General features: G+C 45.6%; 1 protein-coding gene across 2 annotated transcripts in view; it reads right to left on the reverse strand.

Moving 5' to 3' along the window:
• Positions 1–21,615, reverse strand: part of HECTD4 (HECT domain E3 ubiquitin protein ligase 4) — a 2,430,065-nt gene that overhangs the window by 2,031,167 nt on the left and 377,283 nt on the right. For both annotated transcript variants that reach the window (XM_085634374.1, XM_085634373.1), the window contains exons 19-20: positions 13,032–13,185; positions 11,689–11,789 (exon numbers count right to left, since the gene is read on the reverse strand). In XM_085634374.1, coding sequence (XP_085490500.1) covers positions 11,689–11,789; positions 13,032–13,185 — 255 coding nt within the window. The remainder of the gene's footprint in view (positions 1–11,688; positions 11,790–13,031; positions 13,186–21,615) is intronic.

Here is a 21,615-nt window from a genome sequence, read left to right on the forward strand (position 1 = left end):
CCACAATGCCTGTTATGGCAAGTTCATAGCAGAATGTACAGTGTCCTTGTCTCACCCTTCTTTGTAGATCGTGACCCAACAGCTGTCGGATCCAAAAGGGCTCTCTATCTGTTGTAATGGCACTTATTTTCTGCACTCGTCTGGTTCGTCGCCTTCCGGGTTTCTTCATTGAATCTTAAAATGACTGACGTGTCCGATTTGCATCAGAACCTTCCTCTGGGAGCGTCTAAAGTTTGGGGCTCCATCCGCTGCACTGTGGTCTGATCATCCACCTCTGTCAATCTGTCCATTCAGTCGTGAGATTTGGTCCCTGGCGGTGTATGGTTATTGTTATCTTTGTTGCCTCCGGGCCCATTACGGTAGGGAGTTTGCCGCCGGCCCTCAAGCCACTCCTGGTGTGTTGAAGAACCACGTTTTTCCTTCTGCCTCCACTCTTAATTTAGCGGGGAACACCATGGAGTACTTGAGGTCTCGGCTCCTGAGCTCTTGCTTTACAGCAATGAAGTTTCGCTGCTGCTTGGCCACAGATGCAGTGTAGTCCGGAAAGGAGATTGTTGTGTGCTGGTATCGCAATGGGGGTGCCGCCCTAGCTGTCTGCAGGATGAGATCCCGGTCTCGGAAGTTAAATATGCGCGTGGGAATAGGTCGAGGGGGGGCACCTGTCAGTGGTTTGCCTCCAGGGACGCGGTGGGCCCGCTCCACTGAGAAGTAGTTTTGGTTGTAAGTGATTCTTGATCAGGTCCTCCACAAAAAAGTCCAACGCATGACCTCCCGTTCCCTCCGGCACACCTATTATTCGGACGTTGTTGCGACGGGAGCGACCTTCGAAATCGTCCAGCTTTACCGGCATTTGCTTGTTAATGTATCATTATTTTTGACAACTCTATTCTACCCATGGCGTTTAGCGTCAGTGTTTGAGAATTTTATTTGGGACCAAATAGATGATATGGGCGTAGCAAAATTGACATTCAGTATATTGCTTGGAGAGTGATATACGTGAATGCCCATATATCTAAAGGACGGCTGCCACTTAATGGGTACCTCATAAACCAGAAGTCTTGGGTCCTGCACATTTTGTTTAAAGGGGCAGAGGCATGACTTACACCAATTAACCACCAGCCCCGATAGCACAGTGAAGCAATGCAAAATCTCCGCCATGGTGTCCCAGTCAACATCTCTCACGTACAGTAGTAGGTCATCCGCATATAAGGACACTATAAGCGTTCCGTGGCCCAGACAGATTTCAAAGTCATTGCCCCTTCTACAAAAGTGTGCCGCAAGCGGCTCCAGAGCCAACGAGAACAGCAAAGGGAAAAAGGGGCATCCCTGCCTGGTACCTCTAACTATTGGCAAGTTTCCTGATATTTGTCTTCCTGTGCGGATCCGGATAAGGGGTTGTGTATATAGCAGCCTCATAAGGCTCAAGACGGTTTGTCCAAAGCCAAATGGACAGAAAACTGAGAAAAAGTAGAACCATTCAAGAGAGTCAAAGGCCTTTTCTAGATCTAGGACCAGGCATCCCAGATTTGTTTCTGGCTGTGTTGCATATAACTGGAAACGGAAGAATCTCCGGATGTTAAGGGAGGTGTTGCACACTGGTAAAAATCCATTCTGATCCGGATGCACCAATGACGATACCAGCGGGGCCAGCTAGGCCGATAGGACGCTGGCTAAAATGTTATAATCAGTGTTAGGAAGTGCTAGTAGTCCATACGATCCGAGCTGCGAAGTATACCCGTCAGGTTTGGGAAGAGAGATTAGCAGTGACTTGCGTTGTGATGTAGTGAGCATAGATGCCGATAATGCGGCTTCATACACTGATTTTGGGATGTGATAAGCAGATTGCAAGTGGTGCAGAACGCGGCGGCCAGGTTGCTTTGTCAGATCCCGAGAATGGCCTCTGTTTCAAGCTCCCTTCGTGAGCTTCATTGACTCAAGGATGCGAATCGTGTGAAGTTCAAAACCCTGAGCTATATGTTTAAAGTGAAGTCTGGTAGTGCCCCTCAATATCCAAGGGCCATTGTCCATCCTTATACACCTTCACGTTCTCTCTGCTCTTCTACCCAGGCTAAGTTTTCAGTTCCTAAGATTAGACTGTCTTGAATGGGAGGTCGGTCTTTTGCTTACCTGGGTCCTCATTCCCTTCCCCTATTTCTCAGGAATGAAACTATTTTCAGCAATTTTCGTAAACATTTAAAAACTTGGCTGTTTAACCAATAAATTGCAGATAATTTTGGTTGATTTTCCCCTTTTCCTGTCCAGCGGCGCTGGGAAACCTTTTTGGTAGCTGTGCGCCTTATAAGATTAAAGAAAAAATAAATAAATAACTACATTTTAGCTGCGGTACGAACACCACAGCCTTGTAAAATTCAAACGGCAGGCCGTCTGGGCAGGGAACTTTCCTGTTGCTAGAGTGCGAATACCTGCCAGGATTTATTCAGGAGTAACCGGTGTGCCCAACTCTAATGTCTGCTCACGGGTGAGGCAGGAGAGAGTAATTTCTGCAAGGAATTGCTGGATCTCCACAGGCAGGGCCACTGTTGTGCATCTGTATAGCTCTGTAGAGTGTCTTGTGAATTCTGTGTGTATTTCTGATTGCATGTACAACAGCTTGCCATCTGAAGCGCAGATCGAAGTTATAGGCATCAGGGCATCATCTTGTCAGATGAGCCATGGCAGTAGGCGACCAGCTCGATCTGCAGCACTGTGCGTGCTTAGTGCAACTTAGAGTTTAGGCATCTCAGTCTCTCCAGTAATGTGTGATGTTCTGTTCTGTTAGCATTTAGCCGTGGTCTCAGTAGTGGATCTCGCACCACCCCAGCCTCCAGCTGAAGCAGCCCATCCTCCACCATCCTAATGTCAATTTCTTTGACTTTCCGCAATACTATTTGCATGTTTAAACAGTGGCCCCTTATTACCACTTTAAAAGCATCCCATTCTATAAGGTGTGAAGATGCTGTACCTATATAGTATCGCTAAAGTAATTAGTGATTGCTGCACTCAGGAATTCACAAAATGGTTGATCTTCCAGTGTTTCTGGTGCAGGCGCCATGTCAGAATGGCAGCAGGAGCTGTTTCCCACGACATTTGTAAGTATTGTGGATTATGATCTCAGTGAGTCCACCCCATGTAATCAGTCTTGCTCACCACCATAGCTATCTCACTTGTGCAGAGTAACCTGCCTAGCCTCACAAGTAGTCTATGGGGTTCTGAGTAATAAGAGTATAGTTTGTCTGTGGGGTGTCTGTCTCCAGACATCTAGAAGTTGCAAATGTCCAATCCAGGCATTTAATGCCCTCGCTGCTAGTGCTGTGTGTGTACCAGGAAGTGGAGGGAAGGATCGGTCAAGAGTTGTGTCCAAAACACAGTCGATATCCCCACCTAACAACCATGGCACGCCGTGCCAGTTAGAGAGTTTGCTAGTCAGTAAATCGAAGAAAGATGCCCGATCTGTATTGGTCACATATATGGAGCCTATTACTATGCGTCTGCTATCCAGACGGCCCTTCACAAGTATGTACCAGCCTTCAGTGTCTATCACCGTTTCCTCTGATTTTAAGTGGGTACCCGGTCTGAGCCAGATCAATGCACCTCCAGCATAGACGGAGTATCCAGTAGCGTATAACTGCCCACACCATCTTCTCTGCAACCTCTCAATTTCAGGAGTTTTAAGGTGTGTTTCTTGCAGAAGGATTATTTGGGCCTGGTGTCTCTTGAGGTAGAGGTATATTGAATATCTCCAGGAAGGCGTGTGGATTCCTCACACATTCCATGTGCATACCTTAAGAACTGCCATGGTCATGATATATTAGTCTCTGGTGGCAGTTGGAGCGTGGGGGCCGACATGCTACTGGTATGGGTATGCATGTCAGGTGAGTTTTGGAATGTGTTTTTATTGGAGTCTTGTGGGTGTATTACCTGGCTGAAAAAAACATGACAAACCAAACAAATATTACCTATCAATAAATAACAAGGGCGGGATTGCAACGAGCATCCGTCCAAACGGTCATTCAAAACTTAGTGCCAACGTTGGCTAGCGGGGTTGAGCAGTGCCGGTACTAGGTGTTAACCACTGGGGGAATTAACATATCAACCAGGTTATGTCATACGTGGGATTTTGTGACTCATCTTTGCCCGGCTAGATCTAGGTCTTGTGCTTAGTGTTACATGCATGCTGTATAATTGCCAATTCTGTGTGTTGTCTCTGGCACACTCCATGACCAATATCATGTATAATTTAAATTTGTGCTTATGCATGCATGCTATTTAGACAAACATTAATCATACAGTGTCCAATGATACTTGCTTAGCCCTGGTTGTTGGGACAAATATCCCTGCCAGGATAATGGTAGGAGTTCAGCTACATGATGTCATCTGCGGTTTGCGGGGTGATCACTGGCATGGTGCTGGAGCCCTCGGTGGTGGAGGCTGCCTCCACCAACTCCGTCGCTGCCACGATCCTGAAGGCTTTCCTCAGATATGAAGTCTCTTTGATAATCACTTATGTCAGCTGCTGCCTGCAGTGCCTTACGTTAGTCCTGAATCATTTGCACGATGTTTGGACCATGTCTCATGGGTTTCTCCCACAGTCTGCGTCTCTTTTCGCTTCGATTTCCGGATACTGCTCTCGATTGTGTCTTTCCTTGCATGTCTGTTGGTAGAATCGAGACCACCAGCCCCACAGAGTCTATCCATTCCTAGGTGGCGACGGGGGTGTCATAAAATGCGACTTGCCCTTAGCCACTATTCTTAGGTGTGCAGGAAACAGTAGGGAATATTCAGGTCCAAACTAGGTAGGCGACGTTTCACTTCCAAAAATGAGTGCCTTTGTTTCTGCACTGCTATTGTGTAGTCCGGGAAAAGCATGACTCAACTGTTTGCAATTTGTATAGACTGCAACTTCTGGGCCTCTTGTAGTATCGTGTCCCTGTCGTAATGTAGTACGCGGAATAAAAAGGGTCTAGTATCTGCTCCTGGTGGAGGTGGTCTTGTCAGGACCCTGTATGCCCTTTACACTGCAAAGTGTTTCATAAGTTTACCTTCAGGTATTATTCCCTGTATCCAGGTCTCCACGTATGTGGCGGCATCAGTATCCCCCTCTCCTTCTGGTGGACCAATCATTCGGACGTTGTTCCACCGAGATCAGCCTTCTGGATCCTCAGCCCTGAGCTTGAGGGCATGCACACGGTCCGTAAGTTCTTTCCGATTCATGTCCACTTCCCTTGCCTTTGGTGACAGTTCTTCCATGGTAACTTCTAATGTGTGGGTTTTTTCCGTTAGCTTATGATGGTCTGCATGTAAAAGGTTTAGGTCACTCACTGCTGTGTCAATCTTAGCTTCCAGTGAGTTACGCATTTGTTCCAATGTATTCCCCAGTCTTTCTACCACAGCTAGGACTGCAGCCAGTTTGCTGGACATTGAGTCAGTGAGCACCATATCCGATGTTTTGTCTGACAGGGTGCGGACCAGTGGAGGCTGGCCAGAGGATCCGCCTGCGTCAGAGTGGAGCCGACCCATGTCCATCATGTGCTGCATTGTTAATCACTATACTCAATGCCTCTGCTTTGTCCCACTTGTGCTTGTAGCTCTGTGTGCTGCGCTTTCCACTCCGTTTCAAGGCACCTCTCCTGTGTGAGCCAGTCAGGGGTGGTACCCCTCCGGTTCAGCCGGGGTCTGTCGTGATTCCCTGTTTACCGTGGTAACTGTGGGGTGTACGCAGTGTTTATGCCCTTCAGTGTCACACAATGCCTCGAATCATGGTTCGGAGCCCCTACGCCATCTGTCACCAATAAGCGTTAGTGCAACCTCATTGGTTCGCCGCCAGTGTGCATCCAACGTGCCCAGTGCCCATGTCCGGCCTGGACAGGGACCGACGCACCGATCTCGTGGTGCACAGTTGCATGTATTCCTGCATGTCTCGCGCTACTAGATTGCAGCCTGGTGCCTTCAACCACCCCGGTCTGGTGTCAACTCCTCACCTCCACCCTTCACCAGCAAGATTCCACCCTGCACTTGGCTTCACAATTCCCTGTGGGGTCATAATCTTGTGTTCATTTTTACCACATCGCACCATCTGTTCTTTTGGTTTCCTCTGGCTCCCGGTGCAGTCTCAGGCACGCCTCGCGGTCACCAGTTTGTTAATGGGGGAAATCTCCGGTTGTTCCGGGCACACAACCACCACAACCTCGCGCTCATCGCTCCTGCCCCCACTCAGGCTCTCCCACTGGCGCCATGTCTTCGGCTAATCGTTATGCAGGGGGGGAGCCGCCACTCATTTAGTCCCCGTGGTGCTGCCTACGTCTCAGAGCAATCATTCCCGGGCTCACCGTTCTGCTCTGTTGAGGCCCGGTGTCGCCACTCAACCCAGTTTGGGTCCAGATGGCTACCGTCGCTGCCCCCGGGCGAGTCTCTATCCTGCTCCGGGCGTTGCGGTATCTGCTAAGGCTGCTGGTGTAATCTACAGCCGCTGGTCCCACTTTTATTCGGTTAAATTCCAGATTATGGGGTATGGATGGTGGAGCACTAACGAGATGTCCCCCCATCCCCAGGCTACACAAGTCATTATGGCCACAAATACGAATGGGATGTACACATTCTAGGGACTTATTGAAAAGACTTACTCACCACAACACACGACCACATTATGATGGTGAGAGGATAGCAGGCCCAGAGTATAAGCAGAGGAAGCTTGAATGAGAGCTTACAACCCCTTAGTGTCAAGAGAGGAACTCAATTTCCTTGCATAAGTTATACTTTATTGAAATTACATAATCACCTAAAATCAATGAGTGATTTAATTTTTTTTAATTATTCCATGCCCGCCACCTCCTAAAAACAATATATTTATAAAGAGTTCTCCACCCAAACCACACCCTAGATTCTTGGTAAAGCCATGAGGAAGTACTTGAGAACTACTTTTGCGAACACTATATTAATTTTCTTGACTGAACTGTAACCCCGAATTGATCTCCTCATCCTAAATCTTCATCAGATTAATCCTACCTCTTTACCTGAGGAAAAACACCAATGCCACAAAACTCAATGATTCTAAAGTACTCTCCCTCCTCCTGATCAATTATACATCCGTTTAAGTAATCTGTAAATCCAATAGTGAGCTTCAGCAAATACAATCTGGTTTGTGCGTACATTATTAATATGCCAGAAAAATCCCCAAAATAATGATCGATCTTTAAAGTATTTCCACTGCCAGGAGAGTGGGCAGTAGATAATACATCTCTCAATCCATAGCGTGCTGCTAATAACAGTAGTCTTCATTCCATATCCTCTAGCATCAGATGACTGCAGAAATGCTACTTTGGATCCCATGGAACCTTTTATCCAGAATGGAAGAAAAATTTGTCAGACTAAGATCATTTTGTTCATGAGAGTATAATATAAAAAGCACCCCTTCCAGGCCAAACAGGCTAACAATCTTCATTTCTGAACCCAGACTAGAGGTGACAAAAGTGTATTCTTGCCCCAACAGGACAAGAAATAGTACAGAATCTAGAATGATTTCAGGCACGATCAGCATTAGCTTCCAGGAGGGGCAGACGCGCTCGAGTCCCACATGGCAACAGAAGACAACTCGGTACTCTACATAAGCACTGCTATGAGTGAGGCTATCAAGCTCATAAGAAAAAACAAATGAGTTACAGTGCATAGAGTCCCACTGATACTACAATGCTCGAGGCATACATACAATAGGTGTCGAGGAGGTCATGAATAGAGAGAGGATCTGAGTGTGCCACCCCCCATTTTATTTTTGAGAAAGATTTCCTTGCCTCTTAACCAAGGGGATGTGACGAGAGCTGAATTTTCCTTCTAAATGTTCGTGTTGCAGGGTAACGTTCGACGTTTACATGGATAAACACCTCGATAGAGAACCGCTTTCTGAATCAGCGAGAAAAAGAGCATCCCCCTCAAAGGTCGCGTTTTTGGGTAACACTGCTCACCTTAGATTATTTACCATGGACGCCATGATAGATTTGTTGAGAGCATCCAAGTTAATACCTACAATTAACTGCTCAAGAATGACAACTGCAGTAGAGGTCACCATCCAGAGTTACAAGAGGGCCATAAGAACAGACAGCAAAAACATCTAACGTACAGACAGGAAAAATAAAAGCTAGAGTATTGGTATTCGGTGTCACAATAGGAGATTTCTCCTCTTATTGCGCTATTTTCAAAGAAAGGCCAACATCTGCCACTCATGTGGAAAGTGAAAAAATAATGGCCATATATTCTCCATTTCAAGGGAGAAAATCTATATTTTTTAAATAGCTTGCGCGAAGCAACCGGGAGGAGCGCCAAAGGCAAATTAAAAGTATAAAAAAATATATATATATATATATATATATATATATAAATTCATAAAAAGAATTAACATGTACTTAGCTGTCTTCCACCCAGCAAACAAGACGCATTCATTAGAACGGTCTAAATATAGCATTTCAGAATTTCACTCATTTGTGAGTGCGTGTGTTCTGTGTTCTCTTATTATGCTGCGCAATACGTAATTAAAGGAAAAATGCAATATTTATAATGTGCATGTTCATCCTGGGGAGCGTCACTGTCAGTTAGCACTTTAATGTTATCCAACTCAATGAAAACTGATTTGATCGACCTTTGAAGATGAAAGTCTGCGAGAACCCACCCAGAGTCAAATCGTCTTAAGGGCAGAATCCTGCCGTGAAAGCATTGGTCTACCGACACATCATTGCAATGAGCTACCTACCAAGGGCAGAAAAGCAAACAGTAAAAGACCGTAAAACCAAGGTGACTGGGCATCCCTTTTTACGGAACATCTTGCACTTAAACTGCTAAAAACATGTCAGGATAAACAAGATCGAAACCACTGGTTCTTTGCACTCATTCTCCAGTAAAACAGTAACAGCAATTATACCCAAATGGAAAAGAGACTACCCTATACTGTTCCACAATATGCTGATCTCATTACTAAATAAGGCTAGGGAGATTCTAGCAAAAATCTTAGCGAACAGATTACAAAAGGTGATCTGATCCTTAATTCAGAAGGCCCAAGTAGACTTTCTACCCAATAGAAACTTTAGACACCATTTTCGCACTCTGTCACCTACTATGGCACTCAAGAGATTCTCTAACACCGACAGTGAGTGGTACATTCCCTTGATGAGGAGAAAGCCGTCAATCAAATGGAATGGAGCTACTTTAACCAAGGTGAACTCTTCATATCCATATGACATAATGTAGGGGATTTTATCTGGGTCATTCCCAATACAAACAGGTACGAGAAGGGGCTGCCCATAGTAGATTTTACTATTTCCAATGGCTCTGAAACCACTAGTCACAACCATACAGATCACCTAACAGTAGAATGGCTCACACCAGCTGCAGAAGAGGAGAAAGCTCTTTTGAAAGTGGATGACATGATGCTAACATTAATAGGACACAGGACTTTATTAGACTCTTATTACCTTAACAGAGAGATTTTCTGGCTTCTTTGGATATAAAATTAAATGGACAAAGTGCATGCACTCCCAATGCTTCGCCACTACAGCAGCGCTGAAAGGAAGCAGCTTTAAATGGGACACACAGAACTTCAAATATCGGGAATACTACTCAATATTCGCCCAGCTGATCTGATCTTGTCAACCTAAAACCCCCAATCTCACATACGAACTCAGACTTCCATAGATGGAAGGCACTTAACTGATCATTCTAGGCTGATTACAAGAGATTAAAATAATGACATCTAGATGTTATTATTTGTTAAGTGTGCTCCATTTCTCAGTCCATTTGTGACTGTTACATCAAATTGAGTGAGGCATCAATTTCTTCCTTTGGAATGGGGACAAGACCTCCTAGGACGCCTTCAAAGCTTCACGAACATACCACAGCAGGATGAATTAAGGGCCGATTATACGGAGTGTACAATCCTCCAAGATAAAGGTCCTCCTGCCAAATTTGAAAGTGGGCGCTCCTTTGGTTTAATCACAGCAGAGACTACTCCGTCTTCGTCATAAGTAAACCTCTACGCCAGCCCTGTGGTGTAAGGGTCGTCGGAGGCAGACCTCAAATTCTACCCACCTAATTTAGATGGACAGAATTAGAGGTCAGTTTTCACTGTTTGTCACCACCAGAAAAACCCTGGCGGTAACAGGCAGTGAAAACTAATAACTACTTCCCTCGTCATTGGAAAGGTGAGGGGAGGAGTCCCATGTTTGGGGGAGGAATTACTTTTCTATTTTCAAAAAGAAAATCCTACTTTGGGATTTTCTTTTTGAGAATAAAAACAAAACAGTTTGATGCAGGGCTCCATCATGTTGACAGAGCCCTGCACCAAACCATCAAACTGTAAGCAGCACTGACAGAAACCGCCATGTCGGTGGATCTTGCCAATGCTTTAGAAATGTCCGGCAGCATTTGTAAATTGGGCGGGTGGAGTAGTATCAGCCTGGCAGACGTTGAGTCTGATTTAACAGTTATGAATCAAAAGTCTACAAAAAAACACAAATAGCTCTAGTTCTATGAAATAAAGGTCTCAAGTCAGACAACATAAAACTTATTTTCTGTGGTGAGGAGTTTGTACGCACAAACATGTATCTAATGTTGGGATTTTTGGAATCTTGAACTAGAACCCTTGCTAAATCTCTCTAACGAAAACTTAAAGTAAAACAAACCTTTCATAACTATAATGCTAGCATTCAATTAAAAACCTAAAGATAAAAATCTGTCTGTTGCCTACTAAATGGAGATGTGGAATTTAGGTGTCCTGCCCAGCAACTCACCACAACCAAAAAAGATAAAAATCATATATCACAAGTTCAAACACTCAAAAGCAAATGCCTAATATAACATTCTTTGTGCATGCAATTCAGCGCAAACACTAAGGGCCTCATTACGATGTTGGTCAAAAAGGCTCCGAACGGCATTTGGATTTTCCTAACCTGTGTCAGAACCCATGTTTCCGACCAACTCGGAAACATTTCTGACCGACCGATTACGATAGAAGGTAACCGTTCGGTCTTTCCGACTCTGTTTCCGACCGGTATTCAGAGACTCCGAGTCGGTCAGAGCCGAATCGTACAGGTTATGGACCGCATTTCCGACCAACGTATTATGATATCTGATTCGGACAGCCTTTTCAAATTGATCCGTCCGACACGAAATGGCTATTGGAAAATGACTTTGGGGGCCCGTAGCAGGCCCCCCTTCTCCCGGAGGACTTTGGTTGGGGCCCATGTGGGTACCCATGGGACCCCGCTTTTCAAACTATGCACAGTGTGGCAGGCACCATGGGGTGCCTACGACAGGGTGAAAGGTTTTCCACAACCACCCCATTTTTCAATGGGGGCCTGTGTTGTCGGTCGGAACATAGGGTCCCATTGAAGTCAATGGGAGTCCTACCAAATGGTGTTCGGAAACATCGTAATCAGTCGGTCTGACTCGCAGAACCCTAGTGGGTCGGAACCGATTCCGACACAGAGTCCGTCGGAATGCTTTCCGACCAACATCGTAATGAGGCCCTTAGTTGTAACTCTGGATTCTGTTATCTTGAAAAAAAACTGTCAGTCTAGATTCACACTGCAATATTAACCAACACTGATGAATCTGCAAAGAATTTACAGTCTGCTTCATAATGGCAAGTATGGAAAATGCTGAAATTCAATAAGGAAGTTTGAGCAACAAAAAAAAAAAAAGTGTTACCTGTCCTCAACAAAGAGCTTAATTTTTGGTTCGGCTGCACCACTGGGAGAACTGCCCACTTCTGAGAAAACAGGAGACTGTGTCTTAAGCAGCAAAGCGGTCTGTAAGAAATAACATCCTATAAAAATGTAAACAAGTCTAGAGAACTACATCTATAATCTAACAAGCACATGGAATGGTCAGTCTTGAGACTGCAGTGCTACATGAAAAAATAAATAAACAGAGTTACACAACATGGGAGTCAGGTTTTACATAGTGCATGATATAGCTACTGCTAAACAATTAACAAGAAGGTTAGTACATAAGTACTTATTCAGTCGTAGACAGCTAAGCTTTGATACAAGGCAAAGGATTTGCAGAATCTGAGGTGGAATCCTTTAGTGAATACTGTGCCCACTCGATTCAGCGAACGTTTGTTCTGCCAATTTATTATACAAGGCACTTAGAATTCAGAACAGTCTGAGTTTTCCTCCTAGTCGGCAGGCAGCTGCATTATCCAAGGATGTCTAGTCTCACTTATCAACCTAGTTTCACTGCTCCCATCCTGGTTTACTACTCCACCTTCTGTAATATCCCTCTTGTTGTCGCATTGAAAGTCAAGTGCATGTTAAGTAGGACATAAAATCTTCAATAAATAAAGTTGCATCCATATTCGGACTTCTAAGACAGCTTAGTAAGCACTGGTCTAGAGATATTCAATTTGGTTTCTAAAAATATAGTAAAGATCTTTATAATGCATGGGCCCAAGACCAGGAAAGAGAAAAAAATAATTTTGAAATGTCACAGTTTCATAACATATTTAAATGAACTATCAAAGACAGTGACATATACCCTACAGAGAGAGGTCAAATCTAGTACCCTAAGAAATGACCAGTGAGAAAGCCGATCTAATACGGATTCAAGACTAGAGTGATTTATTGTGTGCCCCTGCTTTACGTCGGTCATGAAGATCATGCACTGTCTCCATTGCCACATCTGAAGGGAGACACTGAAACAGAACACAGCAAATGAACCCTGCTTAGTATGTATTCCAGACTCTGTTGTTCAGCAGATGCTGTTGTCTCAGTTGATCAGTGCCTGGTCTTCACAAGTCAGATGAGCAAAGGGAACAGACAGTGCCTTCAGACAGAACTAACAGGTGGTGGGGTCATGGCTCTTGAAGTAAGAACAATTTGTCAAAACCAGAAGTCTAACTGGTTAATTACACAAAAATGCTATTAAATTTGAGATTCCCCATACACGCAAATCGTAGACAAGGACAATGCAGTAATAATACTACTAAGAAAAAATCAAAATCTTTTCTATACCAGCAAATTAAGATTGGTTATTCACACTAGATTTACCTGACTGGTGTAGAGAACAAGCTGCACAAGCTGGGGCATCAGTGCATCTGCCATTGTCAACGTCTGTAAGTTTGGATGCATAAGAGTTGTCAACAACACTGGAAGAAGGTGGCCAAGCATAGTCGCCTTGGTTACTTGTTCAAGACCTTTTAACCTTCAAAAACAGAAATACATATCTTTTTGCGTGTTCACAATGAAAAAATAGCAAAATTACTTCAAAAGTTCTGCAAATTCGTTTTATTACCATCCATTCGTATATCTGGATTGACAGTACATCTGTCTGCAAAGCCTGTTATTATCAATTATTTAACATACACTCAGTTTGGGGCTTTCTCTCCCTTGAGTGGAATATTTCTCTGTTGCTTCATACTATTGGCTGTATGGTGAATCATTCCATTTCCTATAGAGCGATTACATTGGAATAGTAAAGGACCATTTTACATCTCAAATGTACACTGAGTTATCAAACAAGAATTCTATGTCTCATAGACGTATTCTAAACGTAAAGCAATCCTACTCATTTTTTCTTAATTACTTCACCCTAAAAAAATCACCTTGACTGCATTCACATACTGATACAATATCATTAGTTAAAGAAAGTGATTTTTTTTCCTAAGACAACAGACATTTTTTTATGGTAAGGATAAAACTCCATGTTAAATCACTATTATGGTTAAGAAATCAATGAGACAGGATAGACTAGTGCAGATATTTTCAATATAGTTTGAAATAGGATAAGAAAGGTATATTCCCTCACTGAGGATTGTGTGAATGTTGCTTGTGATTATTTAGAATCTCTATGCTTACAAATCATCATTACAATTAAGTAATTTGTACTTTTCAAGTACCGTTTGGTTATGTTGTACAATGATGAAACCGGGTGCTCAAGCTAAGTCAAGATGAGATGGAGGAATGCCTAGATTTGACCATGTTTGTGGCTTAATAACACTACTTGAGCATATGCCCCAATTTATGCTAACAGCAACATTCAAAGAAGTAAGGGTAGCAGCCACTTTTGTGCCCTCCCTCAGTAAATGTTCTCCCAATTGAAGGATTGTCAGAAAGCCCCAGCGCACCCCATCACGGCACCTATGGGCGCCCTGTTAAATCCCATATGGGTCCCTTACCTTCCTAGTCGGGAGGACTGTAAAGACGAATATGAGGCGGAATCATCGACTGTAACCCAGGACTTTCCTTTCCTCTCGCAGCCCAGGGAAACTGACCCGGAAGCACTCACGCCATCAAGGGGCGGGACGGAACTGCAGGTCCTCCAATACGAGGGAGGGAGCCAATCACCGGAGTGGACAATAAAAACAGATGATGAACTACCAGGGTCGTCAACATACGGAAGCAGGAGAGAGCTTGAGACGCGAGGAACTTCTGTTGCAGAGAGGAACGCCGCCAAGACGGGGACGAAGGACATTGAGGAGCTCAAGCCGGAAGACGACCGAGACCAGGAGAATCCAGAAGAGTGGGTACGAGGACTGGTGGATTCCAGAGGAGGTGCATGAGCCACCGCAACTCAGGAGAGTTGCGGCAGGAAGCGGTACGTAACCAGGGAAGGGGGCATATGAACAGGGAAGGGGTAGATAAGGGGACTTTGTGCCACTAAATCCCGCGCCCCCTCACGTCCCACTGTACCTACCTTAAACCTCACAACCCTGTATAAAGTGCCTGCCTTAAAGCTCACAACTTTATATGTAAGAGCACTGTCAACTGCATTGCGACCGTTCCAGTTGATTCGCCGGGGACCCAGTGGCTTATCTTCCCCAGCACTCCCTTTTCTCTATTGTTATACCGCTCTTCTCTTTGTTTTTCCCTCACTATGTTTGCCTAGCCTCTCACGAGGTGCAGTAGAAGCTTAGGGCGTACAACTGAGCACAGATATTAACCGCTGCCACTGTTCTTTCTTTTCTTTTGTAGCCAAACTCCGGCATTCCACCAATCAAACCACCGAAGTGAAGAGGACTCCACTGACGGACCCTTCAAGAGTGTACCCAAGACCTTATTGTGCTGCACCAACAGAAGGATCACTGTTGTTACTCCCTCATTCTACTCTTTGTGTTTAACCGTACTTGCAAAAAATAAACCCAATATTGATCCCATACGGCCTCCTCGCTTCTGTTTCCGACCATTCCTCCGACAAGGATGTAGGAAAGTTGGATCTGTTTTCATGGTTACCCCCGCTTTTTGCCTGGTGTCCGTATGTTTTGACTGTAGTTTGCTGGGATCCTACTAATCAGGAACTCCCTGCATCTGAGCTCGCTCTCCCAAAATGGCTATGATCAGTACTTTCGTACTTCCACAATTGGTAACTAGTGTACCCTTATAATTCCTTAGCATATGGTACTAAGGTACCCAGGGGTCTCCCATGGGCTGCAGCATGTATTGTGCCACCCATGGGGGCCCACTTTAACTCAAACTACAGGCCTGCCATTGCAGCCTGTGTGATGTGGTGCTTGCACCTCTCACGACAGATAAAGGTTTTCTTATATTTGAGGACACTATACTTAAAACCTATAAGTCACCCCTATGGTAAGCCCTACAGTCCTGAGGGCAGGGTGCTTGGTTATAAGTGTGAGGGTGTCCCTGCATGAGCAGGATACCCCTACAAACCTCAAAGTCGATTATCCAGGCTTTGTGAGTGCAGTCAGCCATTTTAGGACATATAGTGCACTTCAGTCACTACGATATGTCTAACTATATAATGTCTGCGCCGAAACTGGTCATATTTGTATCAAACATGTTGGAATCATACCTGTGCCACCCACAGAAGCAGCCTGTAAAAGTGTGTCTAAGGCCTGCCATTGCAGAGCCTGCTTGCAGTCTGAAACTGTCATGCTGACTGGGCAAGTGCACCCACTTGCCAGTCCCTAAACCTTCCCTTTTCTTCATATCAGACACCCCTATGGTAGGCCCAAGGGCAGGGTGCATTGTAAGTATAAGGTAGGACATGCCCTGGTGTGTGTGGCATGTTCTAATAGTGAATTACAGCCATTTTTGTTTTTCACTATTGCAAGGCTACCTGTTCTCCATAGGCCAGAATGGGCAGTTTGATTATTACATTTTATAATCCTAACTGACTCAGGGAACATGGTAGAAATTCGAATTTAGTATGCCTGAACTCAGAATGATAAAATACATATTTTAGTGAAGTTGGTTTTAACATTCTGTGTTTGAAAATGCCACTTTTAGAAAGTAGACATTTACTTGTCTAACCATTCAAACCTGCCTCTGCTAGGCTGTGTATTCCTTGTCTGGAGTTTGAGTGACAGGGCTGGGGAATTCCAGGAGACAGTGTGAGGCAGCCCAGTGGTGAATCGAGAGATCTGCATCTAGAATGCGAGGGAGGAGTTGCACCTGGGACCTAAATAGGGCTGTGCCTTCCCTCCACAATGCTGGCTCCACCTCCTGTGGTGCGTCTGATGTCTCTGCCCTGCACTCTGAAAGGAAAGAAGGAGTCATGTAAACAAAGTGCTCCAGGACTGACCAGAACTGGTTTGGACTAGGCAAAGGCCTCTCTGCCTTCAGAGAACAAAGTAAAACTTAGTATAAATATTGGGACCCCAACCCAAGAACTTTAGATCACTTTGGGAAACAAGAACAAACTTTTGCTGAGGAGTGGAACCAGGAGAAACTGAGGAGAGACTATCCCTAAGCTGAAGTGCTGCTTGGGGTTTGGCGTTTAGTGGTTGCCTGACTGCCAAAGGAAGGAGAAAGGAACTTTGTGTGTACTTTTGATCAACTTCTGAAGGCTCTCCAAGAGCTTGGAAAAGAGCCTGCCTCCCGCTGAAGTCTCAGGGACAACAGACTTCAACCCCAGCTCCCCAGAGTTCTTTGGAAGTGCCTGCTGCTGTTTTGGGCCTTCTGAGGGACTGCGGGTCGCAAGGAGCTGGAAGCGCGACTCACGGAGAATAAGCGCGTCGCCGTCGCAGCCGCTGCCGTCGCATCACTGAACAAGGGTGTCGCCGCTGTAGCTGTCGCATTGCACCGCACCACGAGAAGCGTCCTGCAACACCGAAGAAGCGTGTCGCCGTCGCAGCCACTGCCGTCGCATCTCTGAACAAGGGTGTCGCCGCTGGAGCTGTCGCATTGCACAGCATCACGAAAAAAGTTCGCTACAAGGAAGAAGCGTGTCGCCGTTGCAGCCGTTGCCGTCGCATCTCTGAACAAGGATGTCGCCGCTGTAGTTGTCGCACTGCACCGCATCAAGAAAAGCGCCTCGCATCCACGGGGAAGCGTGCCGCCGCCAAAGCCGCTGTCGCCGCATCACTGGACAAGGGTGCCGCTGCTGCAGCTGACGCGTCGAGTCTTCTCGCAACATCGGAGAGATCTTCACGTCTTTATTTCTTTGCACCAAACTTTCATCGCATCACTTTCGTTGCCCTGCATGTCGCATCTAAGGTACATTGAACTAAAAGTGTTGCATTTAAGAACTAAAGAGAACTAAGCTAAAACTACCATTTTTAAGTAACAGTATTGTGGATTTTTGTTGTTTATGGTCTTGTGTTAAATCTATACAAAGAATACTTATTTTTAATATACAACTGTGTGGTGTCCATCTGTAGTGTTGTCATTTGATTACTGTAAGTGTTCATAAATACTTTACACACTGCCTCTGAGATAAGCCTGTCTGCTCGTGCCAAGCTACCAAGGGGGTGAGTAGGAGTTATTTTAGGAGTGTACCCCCTTACCCTGACTAGAGGCAAGGGTCCCTATTTGTCACAAGTACCTACTTGTGCCAACTAGAGACCCCCAAATCTAACAATACCCCAACACAGATTCCGGTGTTGGAAGTATCATCCCATGTACTGGGGAGCCCCCTGTATTCCTGGTTACAGTCTTTTAGGGTCTGCCAGCAAGCTAGTGCTGCTGCTAACCACAGACACAATTTTTACCACCTGCTGCTGAGCTGAGCTCAAGCAGGGGAAGGTAGAACAATAGGTTTTCTGTCATAAGGAGGTGTGACCACCTCCCAGACAGGACTTTGTTTATTGGGTTTGGGTGGGGTGGGGTGGGGGCGCTTTCCAGCGCCACCAGACTGCATTGAAGGGCACTCTTGGTGCCATCCTTGTATACTCCGGTTTGAGCCAGTTCAGGAACCCTTGGATCCCGCTCTGGTGCGAAACTGGACAAAGGACAGGTGAGTATCCGCCCCTCTGTCCAACCCCTCATCTAGGAGAGACCCTTGAGTCATTCCAACTCTTCCCCTGGGTATTTAAGGGCTCCCGTGTGGGTGGGTCCTCAGATTCCTCAAGGAGCAGGACTCACCACTGAAATCAAGACACTCGTCGACCATCTGGAAACTTGAACTTCGTTGACTTCGACTGGAACTGAAACTGCATCAAGGAAGACGTCTGCTGCTCCTGGTCCAGTTGTTCAAGTCTTCAGCTTTGTCTGTGTCTGTGCTTCGCTCTGGTTCTCCAGAAGACCTGTGGGCATCAAGGACATCCGAAGAAATATCCCTTGGAGTGAAGGAGTCACTCCCCTTTATCTGCAGGAAGCGTAACAAAGCTGACCCGTCTGCTGCTCTTGTCGTCCTATGGACTTCCAGAGGCCCAGCAACACAGGCGATGGTTCAGCAACTTTACAGAGCTGCAATTTTGAGGAAAATATTCCTCGTAAGAGCCGCTGGGACCAAACCCTTGTGCACAGCATAGACTTGCCGTTGCCAAGGCTTGTTGGCTCTGCACTCCAGTACCTCATACCTCGAAGACCAGCATCCTCTCTGTATCCCTTGCACCACGGGACTCCATCTTTGGTGAGCTGCCTGAAGTCCTTTTGCGACTATTGCGCATTTGGCCTGTGGCATACACTCTGTCCCATCTGATTGCAGGTTCTCCTCTTCAATCATCCACCCTTGGAATCCACCATCAATCTACAGAGACCTCGAGAGGACTTCTTTACAAAGTCTTCCATTGTTGTCTATGGGAGGTTCTGACATCACTTCACCCATATGCACCTGGTTTCCCTGGTGCAGGTAACCTGGTTCCGGAGTCATCCATGGGGTGGCTCTCCAATCTTCTGTCCTCCCAAAGGTTTCTTCGAGGTCGTCTGGGAAGGGTCCTTTTTCTCTAAAACTGCAACTGTGATTTCTCCATTGACTTCCACTGGGCATGCGTCTGGGGTTCCACTCTGCACAAGGTCTCCGTCAGGTTCCTGGGTACGTACCTTGGGTGGTTCCTTATTCTCCCAGCTCCTCTGAGTCTTCAAGTCCAAGTCCCATTCTTACTAGCAGTTCGCATTCCACTTCTTTAGTAAACATCAACGACCTCGGGAAGAAGATCGAAGGAAACCAGTTGCCGCCACTCCATGTCCATGCATGGAGGTGCAGATTGCGAAGGCCCGGGTACATGACCCTGTCCTGCTGAGTCGTGGAGAGCCTCACAAAGCAGACGCTGGATTGGAAGACGGATGCTCTTGCCCAGAAGTTCTGCATACCACACCCATCTGGGCCAATTCAAAGCCCCTAAGATGGCTTGGGGTCTGATTTCCTTGATCTTCTTCAGAACTAAAGTCAGAAGGGTTAGAGGCGGAGGGATATAAAGAAGCCCAGAGCTCCACTCTAGACAGAATGAGTCTCTGAAAGAAAGCCTTCTGGGGAACTAGCACACACAAATACTGACATTGTGAGTTCTCTGCGGTGGCAAAAAAATGAAGCCAGGGCTCTCCCCATTGCTAGAAAATGCCCTGCTCCACTGGTGTAATTGCCAATCGTGATCAGGTAGCTGTTGGAAGCTGAGTTTATTCACCCTGGTGTCACCCAATTCCAGAGGCACAATGCCTTCTGGCAGAAGAGCTAAGACCCATCTCTACCTGCTTATTGCAGTACCCCACAACAGCTATGTGTTCAGACTACCTATTCCAGTCCCCCTTTAATGAATGGTAGGAAGGTCTTGTATACCAAGCGAACCACCCACAACTCCAGTAAGCCGATGTGGAGGCAGCTTTCCACTGGATACCAGACTCCTCTGATCACCTCTCACAGATGGCCTCCTCGGTAGTGATGCATCAGTCACCAACATCAGCTCTGGGCGCGGTAAGGGTAGGGGTTAGCTACTGGCCCAATTGATGGCATAGCAGTCACCACTGCAGATCTTTAGCAGTCTCCTCTGACACCTGGATGGAAATCCTATAGGTTCCCCCGGTGTTGTGCCCACTGTGGCTACATACGTCCACTCCTTGACCCAAGCAATCAGTTGTGTCTAAGCCAGAGCTGATGACACATTTTTCAACATCCAGGCCATTCTACATAGTTTGGGCTGCAGGTGCTCCAAAACTGCTGGAAGGAATTGACCAATCGAATCCCATAAGGCACAGCTGTAGTGGCCCAGGAGGCAGCTGTAAATCCAGGCTATCAGAAGAGAGCATGCACTTACTACAAGTCTCCGTATGTTTGGACTCACAATCAGTAGTTGCCTGGCCAGGCTAAAGAACCTCAGTCAGAACGTTAGTTTTGACCTTCATTGTAGGAAGCTGCAGATCCCAGGACATCTGTAGCCTGTTACAATAACATGGCAAAATAAGCACTCTCCTCTGTGGTAGGACCAGAGCAAGAGACAACTCCAGTGTCTGGGAGGTGTCCAGGCCACTGGCATCCTGTAAGTCTGCATACCAATTGTACTCAGTCAGTCAGTCAAAGAACTTTATTCGGTTACTAAAAACCATAAAAGCAGTACAAAATACATAAAACAAGGTTAAAATTCAATAAAACAGATTAAAAAGTGATTGCAAATCCTAAATAAAAGAAACGTATCAGAGATATAAGGAGTACCATATTTACAAGTGTCAGGTTTGGTGGTTGATCTTTGGGGCCAGACTGGTTTTCTTTTGTCTAGCGGCTGCTACCAAAAAACACGCTACACCATATGTGACCTGTACCGAGTTCAACATCTGTAAATATAATAGAGCCGGCCATACCTGAGCAAAGTTTAAGTCTTTCAGGATGGGGAAAAGAAATTTTTTACGGGCCACCAAATAATGTTCACAAAGCATAACTAGGTGCAGAGTATCCTGTGTAGAGAAGAAATCGCAGGTGCAGGGTGGGGAATCTTCTGGGATGCCCCACTTTGTATACGAGCCAAGCACAAGATGTATCAGGTTGAACCTGAACCTTATGAGTAGAAAACGATGATATGGTTTGGTAACATATTTTAAATAAGGTTCCATGGCCAAAGACGACGAAAGTTGGTAAAATGATCTTACCATTGGTTTACAAAGCTCAACCGTTTCCCTCTCAGCTTCCAACATATTTCGAAAGTGCTGCTTGACCCACCTTACATCTTCTTTTTTAAGATTCTGTGGAAAAGAGTACATATCCGGGCGTCCTAGCCTAGCGCATGCCGCTCTAACATACGCTAGCCACGGTATGCTATCTGCTTTATCCAAAGTCATACAATCTTTGAGAATGCAGTGGTTCAATGTAATCTCCTCGTTTGTCCAAGTTTTAATCCAACATAACAGTGGGGACATTTTTAAGAGATCAGTGACATAACCCAAGCCTATTTCGTTATGAATTGAATATGTGGGGGATGATTTCGGGAGTGATAACAAGGCTCGTATAAAGTTGTTTTCTACGATTTGG

Source organism: Triturus cristatus, chromosome 11 (assembly GCF_964204655.1).
Source record: "Triturus cristatus chromosome 11, aTriCri1.1, whole genome shotgun sequence".
Classification (NCBI taxonomy): domain Eukaryota; kingdom Metazoa; phylum Chordata; class Amphibia; order Caudata; family Salamandridae; genus Triturus; species Triturus cristatus.